Below are 14,470 nucleotides of genomic sequence, written 5' to 3'. Positions count from 1 at the left end.
TATAAGTATTGGATTATATTTCTCACTTAAAATAAGTATTAATTAAGTAAGCAGACCTGGGTGCAAAAAAAAAAACACCAAAAGAGAGCTATATGAATAGCTATAAACTCAGAGAAAGACGCTAACTCAACTGCTCAGTACGAGGTTTAGTCGGTGACTGAAAGAAAATTAAATTTGGGGGAGCTAATCAAAGTTACGCCTGTTCAAAAATTGGTGAAAATAATAAATAAATTCGCTATATTTTTGAAATTTTAGTGTAAAAATGAAGAATGTAATGCAAGCCACCAATGAAATTTCTGTGAAGTTTACGGAAACGATGCTGTAACAGTTCGTGTAGCTTAATAATGATTCGCTCGATTCCGTTCTCGAAATTTTGAACTTTCGATTTACACTGATGGAAGTTTTACACTGGTGGAATAATGTCTAAAACAGAGTTCGTAAAACCATCAAAATACGCTCTTGCTCTGATGAGTAATATTCCGCAAGAGAACATCATTTCATCTTTTTTACTTGTTATTAGTATTGTCTCTTATTTAAAAAAAAAAAGGAAAAGCATATATGTATTTACAAATAAAGAATAGACACTCAAATTTTTATTTAGTTATTTTCCGTATTTGTACATACATATGTACGTGCATAAGTAAGTATTTATTTATTAAAACAAACAAAACATGTATATATTTCAATAGAAAAAGAACCCAAATAATTCAATAAATAAAGTTGATAATTTTTTGATGAAAAATTACCTTAAGAAAAATTCATATTATTAAAAAGTTCTTCATTTTAACCTTATCAAAAAGCAAATTATTGATATTTTGTGCGTTGAGCCTGGAACGATAGCTTAGTTAAAATTAACGAAAAGAGCACTAAAGGCACGTTCCACTGAAGTCTGACTACATGGAACAGATGGGTATATGAATTAGCCCCCACCGGGCAAAATGACTTAAGCCCCACCAATTTCTCAGTGAATCTTTCCCCACCAAAAATGACGGAATCCCACGAAAAAAATGCATTAAACCCCATGAAATTGATTTTATCCCCACTAATCGAAATGAATTAAGCCCCACCAAACGTGGGTGTTCTTACATGACAGAATCCCCACAAAAAAAAAGGAATTAATCCCCACGAAAATGACTTTTAGCCCCACTTTACTTCATTTTTAATTTATTTTGCTTGCTTTAAACTTCAAGTTTTTAAATCAAAATTTTAACAAAAATTCAATTATACATGTTGGAGAGAACCACACGGATAAAAGAAAAGGCAGTGTTGATGGCAGGAATAATGGGATGCCCAACTCTCCTGTCACTGGAAATGTGAGAGCCGCTCACCTACCGAACTTTGACAGTTGACTGGATTGGGTAGGTTTTGACGTTTTGCAATTGGAATGACTTCTGGAACGGCCAGATTGAAATTATACGAAAAATATATGTGAACGGAGAAATTTGTTGCCGCCGTTCAAGATCGTTAATAAAAATTTAAAACAAAGAAAAACAGCAGAAAATGCGAAATTTAAAACATATTTCATGAAACGTTTTGTAATTTGATGCATAATAGAAATCATTTTCTATTACAAATGATTAAAAACATTCATTAATTGACAAGTAACAGGCTTAATTCACCTTATTAAGTATTGAAAGATCGAAAGTCAGTTGTTTTAATATATCATAAAATCATAAAAAAGGATTTAAGTGGTATCGCCATATATTAAAAGTCCAATATATAATAATTTGCAATCGTAATAAACGTTGGGCGTTTTAATTTAAATGCCCAAAAATTCTTATTTTGTTCGATGTGGCCGCAATGGAAAATGTTATAAAAAACGCTTATTTTGAGGCGCTCTCACACTGGAATAAGTTGGGCATCCCATTATCCCTGGTTGATGGTTTGAAGGTTTAATAAGAACTGAACAGAATTCAATGTACAATGTTACGGTTACAATTAGGAGTCTATAACACTGACAACATCATTAAGAAGGTTGCCATATTAATATATAAGATTACAATTTTAACACTTCTTCTTAAGCTTATATATCTACTTTTAACAAAACTTTAATTTAATCCAAGCATTTTTACAAAATTACAGTGCTTTTGCTTAGACAAAGACTTTGTTAAGATATCGGCAACATTCTTATCTGTGGATACATATTTCAAATTGATTTCATTACTTTCAATTTTTTCACGAATGAAATGATACTTAATATCTATGTGTTTTGTACGCTTGTGGTGAATTGGATTGCGAGCGATATGTTGTGCGCTTATGTTGTCACCATATAGCGTTATTGGTGTTGAGCTTGACCAGCCTATCTCACTTAATAGTCTGCTGGCAAGTATATTGCCTCTTTTGCTGCCATTGCTAAGGCTACATATTCAGCCTCAGTGCTGCTTAAAGCTGTGATGTTCTGCTTCGTTGAGGACCACGAAAAAGAACTACCTCCTAAGTAAAAAGCGTACCCTGTGTACGACTTTCTGTCAGACGAATCGTTTGCCCAATCAGCGTCGGCGAACCCCTTTACGTCTTCACCAGTCTTGCAATATTCAATGGACATGTCGATGGTACTGCATATGTGCTTTTGTTTGCGCATGCATACACTGCTTGCATGCCTTCTCTTATGACTTATGATCATTTGACGAGAAAACTCGATTTTCGAGTAGAATCGGAATCGAGTTTACCATCCCTACTGGCAACCATCGCGTGCACATATAATAACTTCCGCACAACAACCACCACAAAAAAAAGGATTTTTTTCCATGTAATTTATATGGAAAACAGAAAATTTGAAAGAGGCACCTCTTTATATTGATATTAAGAGCTCATCTTTTGAGTGACTTTTTTTACACATTTCGAAAGTTTTGAGCCTGTTTTTCAGTTGAAAAAAAAGGTTGGCTCAAAATGGCTCACCCTAGTGTATATACATATGTATATAGTCGCATAATATGTGCTTAATTTAGTTTCTTAGGGCCGTAATCTCAATGTCTGGTTATCAGCCAGAGAATGTAAAGTATAGAGAAGGTGCAGGTTCGATGTCGAACATTTGTTAGATTCAAAGTAAGGAATTCGCCGCATTTGTCTGCGTCGATATGTATGCAAGCTCATACATATGCATACATATTTACGCTAGTGTGTAGGCGAAGCTGTTACAGCGGCAAGGGAAGCGGTCAATAGGCGGCCATTCGTTTATTTATTTCGGCACAGCTTGTATTTTCTATCATCACACAAGTGCTGAACCAATGAGCGCTACAGATATTAGAATACACACGTTCTTAGGGACACAGGTATTGAGGCAGCTGCACAACTACATAACTGTGTCCCTAAGAACGTTTGTAATTTAATATTTGACAGATGTCGCTTGCAGTCTGTCGTGCTCAATGTGTTCAGCACTTGACTCTTTGACAAAACGCAAGTTTCGGCCATTGGTTGACCGTGACAACGGAGATGCGAAAGAAGCGTGCGACACTTGTTATTATGAATGTATGTACATATGTTTATGGCTCGCATTTGCTTTCGTAAACATACAGACAAATGTGCCAAAGAAATAATATACATACATATGTACATATGCATGTGTCATAGAAATTCTATTGGTACAAATTTGGAAATGATAACGAAATAATGCGAATATGCATATTTCATGAAGGTCATCAATTTTCTTCTTCACTTTTTAATAGTCGAAATAAATATAATTTATTTGAAATATTAATTTATTTAAGAATTAAAAAATTTAATTAAAGAAAAATAAAATTAAAAAAACGTTTCCTAATTTTTCCCGATTTTGTAAAAATAATTAAAATTTTTACCATTTTCCAGAAAACAATGGTTCATATAATACAAAATAATCACGCATATGTGACTCAGAGAATGCTTTGTATATTTTTCATCAAAGCATTTCTCTTTATTTATTCTGGCATAAATTCAGTCGTTTTACATATATTTTTGCCACTGCATGTGCTCAATTCTGCTAAATAGCAGCGACAACGGCGAATTCCTTACTTTAATTCTATTGGCTCTGTTAGCCGCCAAATCGAACATCATACAGAATTCAATTTGCACCTTCTCTATACTTTACATCCTATGGCCCGGCGCGCTTTTCAGAATGCATCGCAAACAACGGCCACGGCGCTATGGCGGTTTTGTTTACTTTTTGAATTTTTTAATTCGTAATATCTTTTGAATGGAAAGTCCAATTTAAAAACTATTTTATAGGTAGTTAAATGGTCTTGACCATAAAATAATTTATTTGGATAAGGATTAATATAAACACATAAATAGCATGGTTTGAATTTGGTTAGCATTTTCATTAATGTTTAAAATGAAAAAAGTTGTTGTAGTGACATAACTACAATAGTTGGACATATGCTACCGCGGAGTTTTTTGTAGACATTATGATGTTCTTCAATATTGTTGTACATTATTTTGTTCTATCGCTAATAGTTTCGGCAGCGCATTCGACGAAAGACATTTTAAGACTCATTTTTCTACTCCTTCCGTTACATTGTTCAAATTTTACCAAGGATACCAAATTTTTTTCAAAATGAAATGAAGCCTACGTAAAATTGGAAGAACGCAGCATTTTATTGGTGAAAGAATTTTTTAAATCGGCCCAGTACTTTTTGAGCCTATTCATTACAAACATATAAACATACAAAAATAGGTACAAATCTGTCACTCAGCCCGACGTCGCCTACAACGCAATCAAAATGGCGAAAACGGAAACCGTTTCAAAGAAGATTTTAAAAGCCATAAGAAGCTTCTAAAGTCAGCTATAATCCGTAGCAAAAGAAACTGCTTTGAAAAGATCTGTGAAAAAGCGAATATAGACCCCTGGGGGACAGCTTATAAAATATGTATGTCAAAATTCCAAAACAAGTGGCAGCAACCCAAATGCGCTTCGTTCATGAAGAAAACCGTGGAGGCATTATTTCCGACGCACGCCCTGATTACCAGCGCTGTGCGACAAAACGAAGCTCCTGAGTCACCCCTATTGGTTACAGAAGAAGAATTATTGGCCATAGCAAAAAAAGTCAATAACAACAAAGCGCCTGGAATCGTTGGCACACCAAATAGAGCACTAAAGGTAGCCATAATTTCAAAGCCCGCTCTTTTCGCAAAAATGTACAACGCGGAAAAAGTCCAGCGTCTGGTTTTAATCCCAAAACCAAAAAAATCACCAGATGAACCCTCTTCGTATCGACCTCTGTGTATGCTCGACTCAATGGGCAAAGTGTACGAAAGCATAATAAGAAACCGCTTAGAGTTTGCAATCCAGGAAGGCGGCGGACTATCAGAAAGACAATACGGCTTCAGGAAACTGAGGTCCACTATCGATGCACTAAAAGAAGTTGTCGACACTGCGAAAAGTGCAGTAAGCGGCAAAAGAGGGAAAGGTGGTACAAAAGAATATTGTGCGCTAATAACCCTGGATGTGAAGAATGCATTCAACTCTGCTAAATGGACAAACAAGTTTGCAGCCTTAAATGAAATACGCGCCCCACAGTACCTCATAAATATCGTTATGAGTTATTTTGAAAATAGAAGACTGTTTTACGACACCACCGAAGGCATCAAGAGCTACCCTATTTCAAGTGGAGTACCAAGAGGTTCAGCTTTAGGCCCTTCCTTATGGAATCTAGTATATGATGGGGTGCTAAGAATTCCACAACCAAAAAACTTTAAGCTAATCGCATACGCGGACGACCTAATAGTGGTAGCAGAAGCTAAACAACTTGATGACCTGCAAAATAAATGTAACGAATGCATAAATGGTCTACGCCAATGGTTTTCGTCCATGAGTTTGGAACTGGCTGAGCACAAAACGGAGGTATTGCTCGTAAGCACCAGGAAAATTGAGGAAGAAGTAACTCTCACTATAGGCGAGTGCGTGATTACTTCACACCCACAGTTGAAGTATTTAGGATTAATATTGGACACCAAACTGAAATTCAAGCAGCACTTGGCAAACATAGCAAATAAAGCAAATAAGATTTATAATGCCCTATCAAGAATGATGACAAATAGAGGCTGTGTGCGCTCTAGCCGCCGACTTCTAATCGCAAAAGCGATGAGCTCAGTTATACTGTATGCAGCTCCAGTATGGATACAGGCACTAGACATAAAAGCGTATGCCAGGCGAATAATTGCGGTGCATAGACTCACAGCAATAAGAGTAACAAGTGCTTTCCGAACTATTTCCAGCGAAGCAGCTGAAGTACTAGCTAGTATGCCGCCTATAGACATCCAGGGAGACGAGTTCGCGAGACTATATGAACTATCAGCGCCAATTACAGAAACCCAAAAGAGAGAAGAGAGAAATAAGAGCATAACTCTATGACAGCAACGGGGGCAAACCTCAACTAAAGGACGGTGGACCCACAGACTCATACCTGACATCCACACGTGGATAAGTAGACAACAAGGGGACCTGGATTTCCACCTCACCCAAATATTAAGTGGACATGCTTGCCTTATGACGTCAGTCCGTATTGTTCGATGTGTATGGAGTCAATAGAAGACTCTGAACACGTATTTTTCTATTTTCCTCGGTTTCAAAAAATAAGGGAAAAGTTAGAAACAGCACTAGGTGGTAGTTTAATGGTGGAAAGTTTGACTGCACTTATGTGTCAGTCTTCTGAGAAGTGGAAAGCTGTTCGCGAAGCGGCAGCTTCCATCACGACAATATTAAGACAGGTACAGCGGAATAGGCGCTAGTCCGTCCGTGCTATAGAGGAGACGTAAAATGTCTCGTCCTTCCCATGAAGTAATACCTTATCTGGTGGCTCCGTGGGAGAGTCTTGAGCTGGGAGTAGGTTCGGTTTAGCGGGTTAAAGTCCCGCACTTCGGCTTGCGATGCTACCTCCTACTTAAAAAAAAGGTACAAATCTTTCCTCTTTATAATATTAGTATAAATGTAAAATTCTAGAATTTTTCCAAATGCACTGTCGTTTTGACTTTATGCCAACTTCTGTAAGATGAAGAAGGTTAATTAACTTTAATATGTTAAGCTAATGATTTGAATCAACTCGATATGGATTTCTAACTGTGTACATGCAAGAAAATCGGTTTTATACCTAAATGTAAAATTATGGATTTTTTTTCAAATGAACTGCCGTTATGGCTTTATGTCAACTTGAGTAAGATGATGAGGGTTAGTTAATTTAATATGATAAGCTAATGATTTTAAGCAATTTGGTATGGATTTCTAAATGTGTACATGCAAGAAAATCGGTTTTATACCTAAATGTAAAATTATGGATTTTTTTCCAAATGCACTGCCGTTATGGTCTTATGTCAACTTGAGTAAGATGATGAGGGTTAATTAACTTTAATATGTTAAGCTAATGATTTGAAGCAACTTGATATAGATTTCTAAATGTGTACATGCAAGAAAATCGGTTTTATACCTAAATGTAAAATTATGGAATTTTTCCAAATGCACTGCCGTTATGGCTTTATGCCAACTTCTGTAAGATGACGAAGGTTAATTAACTTGAATATGTGACGTTAATGATTTGAATCAACTCGATATGTATTGCTAAATGTTTAAATGCAGGAAAATCGGTTTTATACGTAGATGTAAATTTGTGGAATTTTTTCAAATGCACAGCTCTTATGGCTTTATGCTAACTTCAGTAATATGAAGATGGTTAATTAACTTTAATATGTGAAGCTAATGATTTGAAGCCATACGACATAGATTGCCAAATGTGTATATGCAAGAAAATCGGTTTTATACTTAAATGTAAAATTGTGGAATTTTTCCAAATGCACTGCCGTTTTGGCTTTATGCCAACTTCTGTAAGATGACGAAGGTTAATTAACTTGTATATGTGAAGCTAATGATTTGAAGCCATTCGACATAGATTGCCAAATGTGTATATGCAAGAAAATCGGTTTTATACTTAAATGTAAAATTGTGGAATTTTTCCAAATGCACTGCCGTTATGGCTTTATGCCAACTTCTGTAAGATGACGAAGGTTAATTAACTTGAATATGTGACGTTAATGATTTAAATCAACTCGATATGGATTGCTTAATGTTTAAATGCAGGAAAAACGGTTTTATAACTAAATGTAAAATTGTGGAATTTTTCCAAATGCACTGCCGTTATGGTTTTATGTCAACTTTGGTAAGATGAAGAAGGTTAATTAACTTTAATATGTGAAGCTAATGATTTGAAGCCATTCGACATAGATTGCCAAATGTATACATGCAAGAAAATCGGTTTTATACCTAAATGTAAAATTCTGGAATTTTTCCAAATGCACTGCCGTTGTGGTTTTATGTCAACTTTGGTAAGATGAAGAAGGTTAATTAACTTTAATATGTGAAGCCAATGATTTGAAGACATTCGACATGGATTGCCAAATGTATATATTCAAGAAAATCGGATTTAAACCTAAATGTAAAATTGTGGAATTTTTCCAAATGCACTTCTGTTTTGGCTTTATGCCAACTTCTGTAAGATGACGAAGGTTAATTAACTTGAATATGTGACGTTAATGATTTGAAGCAATTCGTTGTGGATTTTTAAATGTGTATATGCAAGATGTTTATGCGACTTCATGGCATCTCGCCCCTCCACACCACATTAATCACCACACTCACATTCATCACACAACACAACATTCAGCATACAACACAACATTCAGCACACAACCTGCATCATCATACCACGCAACAAACAAACCACACTGCACACACACCATTATCGTTTTTTTCACCACTCAGCCGATTAAAAAGGATTGGTTAGATCGGGGTGTATCACAATTCGTTTTACGCCGGTATTCAAACCACTTCGCTTTTTTCGATCGCCAACTCGTTCACGTTGATCCGACACCTTATAATCGTTTAACAGTTCTGGTCCAAATTTTGATTCCTCATCCGGTCGTGTGTGTGTGTGCGCAGGAAGCTGGAACATCAGGAGCATCAATAGTCCACAGTGAACAGTGTAGTGCGAATACCCAGAATTGTATATACATATCTGAAATATCTTGAAATTCATTTTATAAAAAATATTGAAGTTTCCCCCGCAAAGGGAAATACATATCTATGCATCCACTAAAATTGTGACATCTTTCTTTTAATGTAATACACAAAGGGATATTTAACTAAAGGCAAAGTAAGTATACCCGGCAAACTACATAGAAACTAAGTGCAACGAACACAAGAAAATGTAAAATTCTGGAATGAGGGTTAATTAACTTTAATATGTGAGGCTAATGATTTGAAACAACTCGATATGGATTTCTAACTGTGTACATGCAATAAACCGGTTTTATACCTAAATGTAAAATTATGGATTTTTTTCCAAATGCACTGCCGTTATGGATTTGTGTCAACTTCTGTAAGATGAAGAAGGTTAATTAACTTTAATATGTGACGTTAATGATTTGAATCAACTCGATATGGATTGCTAAATGTTTAAATGCAAGAAAATCGGTTTTATACCTAAATGTCCTAAATTCCATAATTTTGAATTTTTTCCAAATGCACTGCCGTTCGAGGGTCGTAAGGACAAGATGAACGACAACAAAAAAAAAACCAAAACCATACTAAAAACAGCAACTCCCATTGATGCAAGCGGGAGGGGTCAAGGAGCTAAGCGGAAGTTCAGCTTTCTTGATGCTCTCTCGCCAGAAGAGCGCGCGCTGTTCGAGGAGCATGCCATGAAAGATGACGACGACATGCCCTCGTGCAGCAGCGTCCAAGCGTCGAAGGCCGCGGATGGAGCTAAAAGCACCACCAGGACCCCCTGCAGCAGGCTCAGCTGCTCAGATTTAGGGGAGTCATGTCGGGCAGAGACCGACGGCGCGAGCAAGAGAAGAAGAAGGCGCAGGAGGGGAGGACAGCGCCCTCTCCCGGCAGCTGGCAACCCCGGCGGGTCCGATGACCCTCGTAGGAAGGGCACGAGCGGGGCCAGCCTAAAGTGGTACTTGCGGCACCTACGGGGCGGAAAGACCCCCGAGGTGGCGGAAGCCTTGGCCAAAGGTAAAAGCAAAAGGAGCACGGCTCCCACTACAAAGGAGCCTGCCAGAACTGCGTCCGTTCGTGCGCAAGGCAGCCGGGCAATTGACCGTGGCCATGCCAGTGCAGCTACCTATCCACAGACCGTGAAGCGGAAGAGCGGGCAGTTAACGCCGCAGGAGCCCCGGTGGAGGCGCTGGAATCGGAGCAGCTTACCGTGCTCCAGGACCTCCTCATGAAAGAGGTATTCAGGGGAGATGAACACGCGGCGTCCTTCCTCGGGGTGGATTTTGCAGGTGGCATGATGCTAGTGGACTGCATGAACGAGATGTCCGCCGACTGGCTGCGGGAGTTTGCCCCAAAGCTGGAAGATTGGACGGGTCCCGTCCTCTGTGCAAAAAGGGCGGAGGACATACCGGTCATGCATAGCATGACGATGTTCCTGCCCCGGTGTGGAGACAAGCCCTACCAGTTTGCTCTGGGTCTGGTTAAGAACCAGAACCGGGGCCTCAGCATCTCGGCCTGGTGTATTGTCAGCAGCAAAGTCGAGGATAAAGGATAACTTAAAGGATGGAGACTACACCTGTACGTGGACGACGACTCGTACAGGTACATCCGTGCAGCGAGCTTCCGCCTGTTGTACAGGTACAGCATGGTGGTCATAAGGCCTTACAAGCCTGCGTCCACCGGGAGCAAGGAGGCGTCTGAGACAGTTACTCAGCCAAGCGAAGGCAATGCCAGACAGGGCACGACTGTGGCGGCCTCGGAGGTGGAGAGTATGCAGGTGGAGGAGGTCGCGGAACAACCCAGCGTAAGCAGGGTTGAGCAGGCCACGCCTGCCGCGACCTCGAACGCCTCAGTTGTCCCGGGAGCAGAGCTCCCCTCCACCCAGGAACTCCTCGATGGATTAGGAGATCTCATGGACAGCAGAGCGAACGACGGCGGGGATGAGGACTTGCCCCTCATCGAACCACTATTATAGTGGCCGTCGATATGGAAGTTGCCCAGGTGAACCTGCATCACGCGGCGGCAGCTTCGGCTGTCATTACGAGCAGGTTTACAGCGGAAAAACTGGGCATCCTGCTGATTCAAAAGCCTTAGGTCTTCAAAGGAGAGGTCAAAGCCCTCAAGACAGAATACAACAAGGTAATCTGGGATCACTCTAGCGAGCGACCTAGAACTTGTATAGTAGTCAGGAGAAATATTAATTTCTTCCGTATTTCAGAATTCCTGACGCAGGATCTGGTGGCGGTACAGGCCAGAGACTATGAAGGCAAGGACTTCGTCCTGGCATTAGCCTACTTCCTGGGGGAGGCAACCACAGCACTCCCCGTGGTGGTGGATAGGTTTGTGGAGTACTGCAGGAGGTACAGGCTGCCCCTTATCATCGGCTGCGACGCGAACGCCCACCACGTAGAGTGGGGCAGTACGGACTGCAACTCGAGGGGTGAGTCTTTATTGGAATATGTAGTAGGTAGCAATTTAGCAATAGAGAATGTGGGGTGCGAACCCACCTTCATAACGATAAGCAGAAGGGAAGTGCTTGACATTACCTTCAGTAACGAGCCTGCAAGCGGTTGGGTCTCCAGGTGGAGGGTCTCGGCGGAGCCCTCCCTGTCAGACCACAGAATTGTAAGGTTCGCGCTGAAGGTAGAGGTAAGACAACTGCCCCCTAGACGCAACCCTCGGAGGGCAAACTGGAGCGCCTTCAGGGGGAGACTGAGTGAGGAATTGAGTAGGGAGGGGCAGACTGACAATAGCGTTACGGGCCCGGGAATAGAGAGCAGGTTATCTGCGCTGAACGGGTCCATTATTAACGCTTACAATCACAGTTGCCCCCTAAAAGTGCCCACAGACAGGTGCAACTGTCCCTGGTGGTCAAGGAAGCTTACAGACCTCAGGAAAAAAGTACGTAGTTTATTTAATAGAGCAAAACGTACAGGGGTCTGGGAAAAGTATAGGAGCAACCTCACTCTTTACAATAAGGAGATTAGGTCTGCTAAACAGGCTAGCTTTAGGAGATTCTGTGAAAATGTCACCTCCACACCAGAAGCAGCTCGACTGCACAAGGCGCTGGCTAGAGGCAAGACTGACACAGTGCTAGCAATTAAAAGGAAAGACGGGATTTTTACGGTCAGCGCAGAAGACAGAGCCACAGAGCTTCTGCGCGCTCACTTCCCGGAGACTATTCCGGAAGACCAGTGTCTACTCGTAATTGAACACAGGCCATCTCGCTCCTACGGGGCAATCGCGAAAGAAATATTCACCGCGGACTCGATCAAGTGGGCATTGGCCTCGTTCGAGAAGTTTAAGTCTGCGGGAGTGGATGGTATCTTCCCAGCGCTTTTACAACAGGGTGAGCAGATTCTGCTGCCACACCTGGTGCGGCTGCTGAGGGAGAGCCTCGCAATGGCGTATATCCCTGAGTCATGGAGGACGGCTGAGGTGATCTTCATACCCAAAGTAGGAAGGAAGGACTATTCGCTGGCCAAATATTTCAGGCCAATTAGTCTAACTTCCTTTTTACTAAAAACTATGGAAATGATCATAGACTATGAGGTAAGATCGAAGGCGCTGAAGATTGCACCCCTGCTTGCTGCTCAGCATGCATACAGAGCGGGAAGATCGACCAATACGGCTCTGTACCAGCTAACTTCGGATACTGAGAGTTCACTGGAGAGTGGGGAAGTGATGCTATGCGCCTTCCTGGACATCGAAGGTGCCTTTCACAACACATATCACAGGAGTGTAGCCAGGGCACTGGAGAGAAGAAATGTGGCAGCACCGGTGCGTAGATGGATAGAGGCCGTACTGCGCACCAGAATTGCTGAGACCACAGCAGAAGTTACAAGGATTCGTCTTGGCACAACAAAGGGCTGCCCACAGGGTGGTGTGCTATCACCACTACTATGTAGCCTAGTCGTGGACGACCTGTTAGCACTGCTAACGGACAATGGAATCCGCTGCCAAGGGTATGCGAACGACATTGTAATCACAGCCAGAGGTAAATTTGAGGACACTCTCTGCGACCTGGCACAACGAGGTCTAAACTTGGCAAAGAGGTGGTGTAGTGGAGTTGAATTAAGTATCAACCCCTCAAAGACGACCGTAATTCCGTTTACGAGACGCAGGTCCCTACCCGGTCTCAGGAATCTCACACTTGGTGGTAGAGAGGTCGAGATGACTAGCAGGGTCAAACATCTTGGTCTTACGCTGGATTCAATTTTGCGGTGCATGTGAACCAGACCCTGGTAAAAGCAACAAAGGCGTTAATGGTGTGCAATCGGCTGGCGGGTAAATCCTGAGGCTGTAAGCCAAGGATCGTAAGGTGGTTGTACACCATGATTGTGCGACCGATAATCACGTATGGGACGGTGTCCTGGGCCTCAATAGCGTCGCAAGCTTCGGTAGGAACTCAATTATCGAAGTTACAGCAACTAGCTTGTGTCTGTAAGACGGGCGCAATGCGTACTTGCCTACGGCAGCTTTGGAGGTCCTGATGGAACTCACACCGCTTCATTTGGTGATCGGTCAAGTAGCCAAGCACACACTTCTGCAAGTGACAGCAGAGGGGTGTGGAAAAGGTAAGGTAATCTCATCCCAGAGGATGGAGGTGATTAGTGGTAATATTCCAATAGCCCTCCTCCCAAAGGACAACATTACCAAAACAATTAACTTCACGAAGAAGTTCAAGGTTACCATCGGCAACAAAAATGAGTGGAACGACTCCACTCTTGAGCTAACGCTGAGGGATAGTACGTTGAAGTGGTACAACAACGGCTCGGAAACGTCGGAGGGGATTGGGGTAAGGATCGCGGGTCCACGCACCAAACTCTCCATAACGATGGGTAGCTTTCCGATCATTTTTCAGGCAGAGGTCTATGCCATAAGTCGGTGTATAGAGATAAACCTCCATCGCAACTACCGCAATGAACGAATAACCATAATCAGCGATAGTCAAGCGGCACTAAAAGCAATCTACTCCTACGAGATCAAATGGCTACTAGTGCAGGAGTGTAGAGAACGGCTGAATAGCCTAGCTGAACGAAACCAGGTGCAACTAATTTGGGTGCCTGGTCATAGAGGAATAGCCGGCAACGAACTGGCTGATGAGCTCGCCCGCTCTGCAGCTTCAACCATTATGGTAGGGCCCGAACCATTCACCGGGGTCGGCTACCATACCGTAAAGGAGCTGCTCCGTAAGGAAGAAAGAGTGGACAGGGAATAGGTTTATATCAATAATTAACCTCCCAAGAAATAAACTCAGGCTACTGGTCGCATTCTACACCGGCCACTGCAAACAGAAAAGACATTTATTTAACATGGGTCTATCAGCTTGCGCCAACTGCCGGTTTAGCGACAGGGAGCCTGAAACACCGGAACACCTGCTAACCGACTGCACAGCAGTCTGTAGACGCAGGTTAAAAGCCCTTGGATCCATGTTTCCGAATAGGGATCACACCGCCTCACTAGCACCCAGTAGGTTATTTGACTTTATCAATATACTGGGGT

General features: G+C 41.5%; 2 protein-coding genes across 2 annotated transcripts in view; one reads left to right on the top strand and one right to left on the bottom strand.

Annotated features, from left to right (window-relative positions):
• The window catches only part of LOC120779882, a 5,810-nt gene extending 3,265 nt beyond the window's left edge, over window positions 1-2,545 (bottom strand). The window contains exon 1 of the mRNA XM_040112234.1: window positions 2,431-2,545. Coding sequence (XP_039968168.1) covers window positions 2,431-2,545 — 115 coding nt within the window. The remainder of the gene's footprint in view (window positions 1-2,430) is intronic.
• Window positions 2,546-13,565: 11,020 nt separating this feature from the next.
• LOC120779881 lies at window positions 13,566-14,186 on the top strand. Its single transcript, XM_040112233.1, has one exon. It carries the CDS (start codon window positions 13,566-13,568, stop codon window positions 14,184-14,186), a length of 621 nt encoding a protein of 206 aa, XP_039968167.1.
• The last annotated feature ends 284 nt before the right edge of the window (window positions 14,187-14,470 follow it).

This window comes from Bactrocera tryoni, unplaced genomic scaffold (assembly GCF_016617805.1).
Source record: "Bactrocera tryoni isolate S06 unplaced genomic scaffold, CSIRO_BtryS06_freeze2 scaffold_11, whole genome shotgun sequence".
NCBI classification, from domain to species: Eukaryota; Metazoa; Arthropoda; class Insecta; order Diptera; family Tephritidae; genus Bactrocera; species Bactrocera tryoni.
This window is presented reverse-complemented; position numbering and strand designations above follow the sequence as displayed.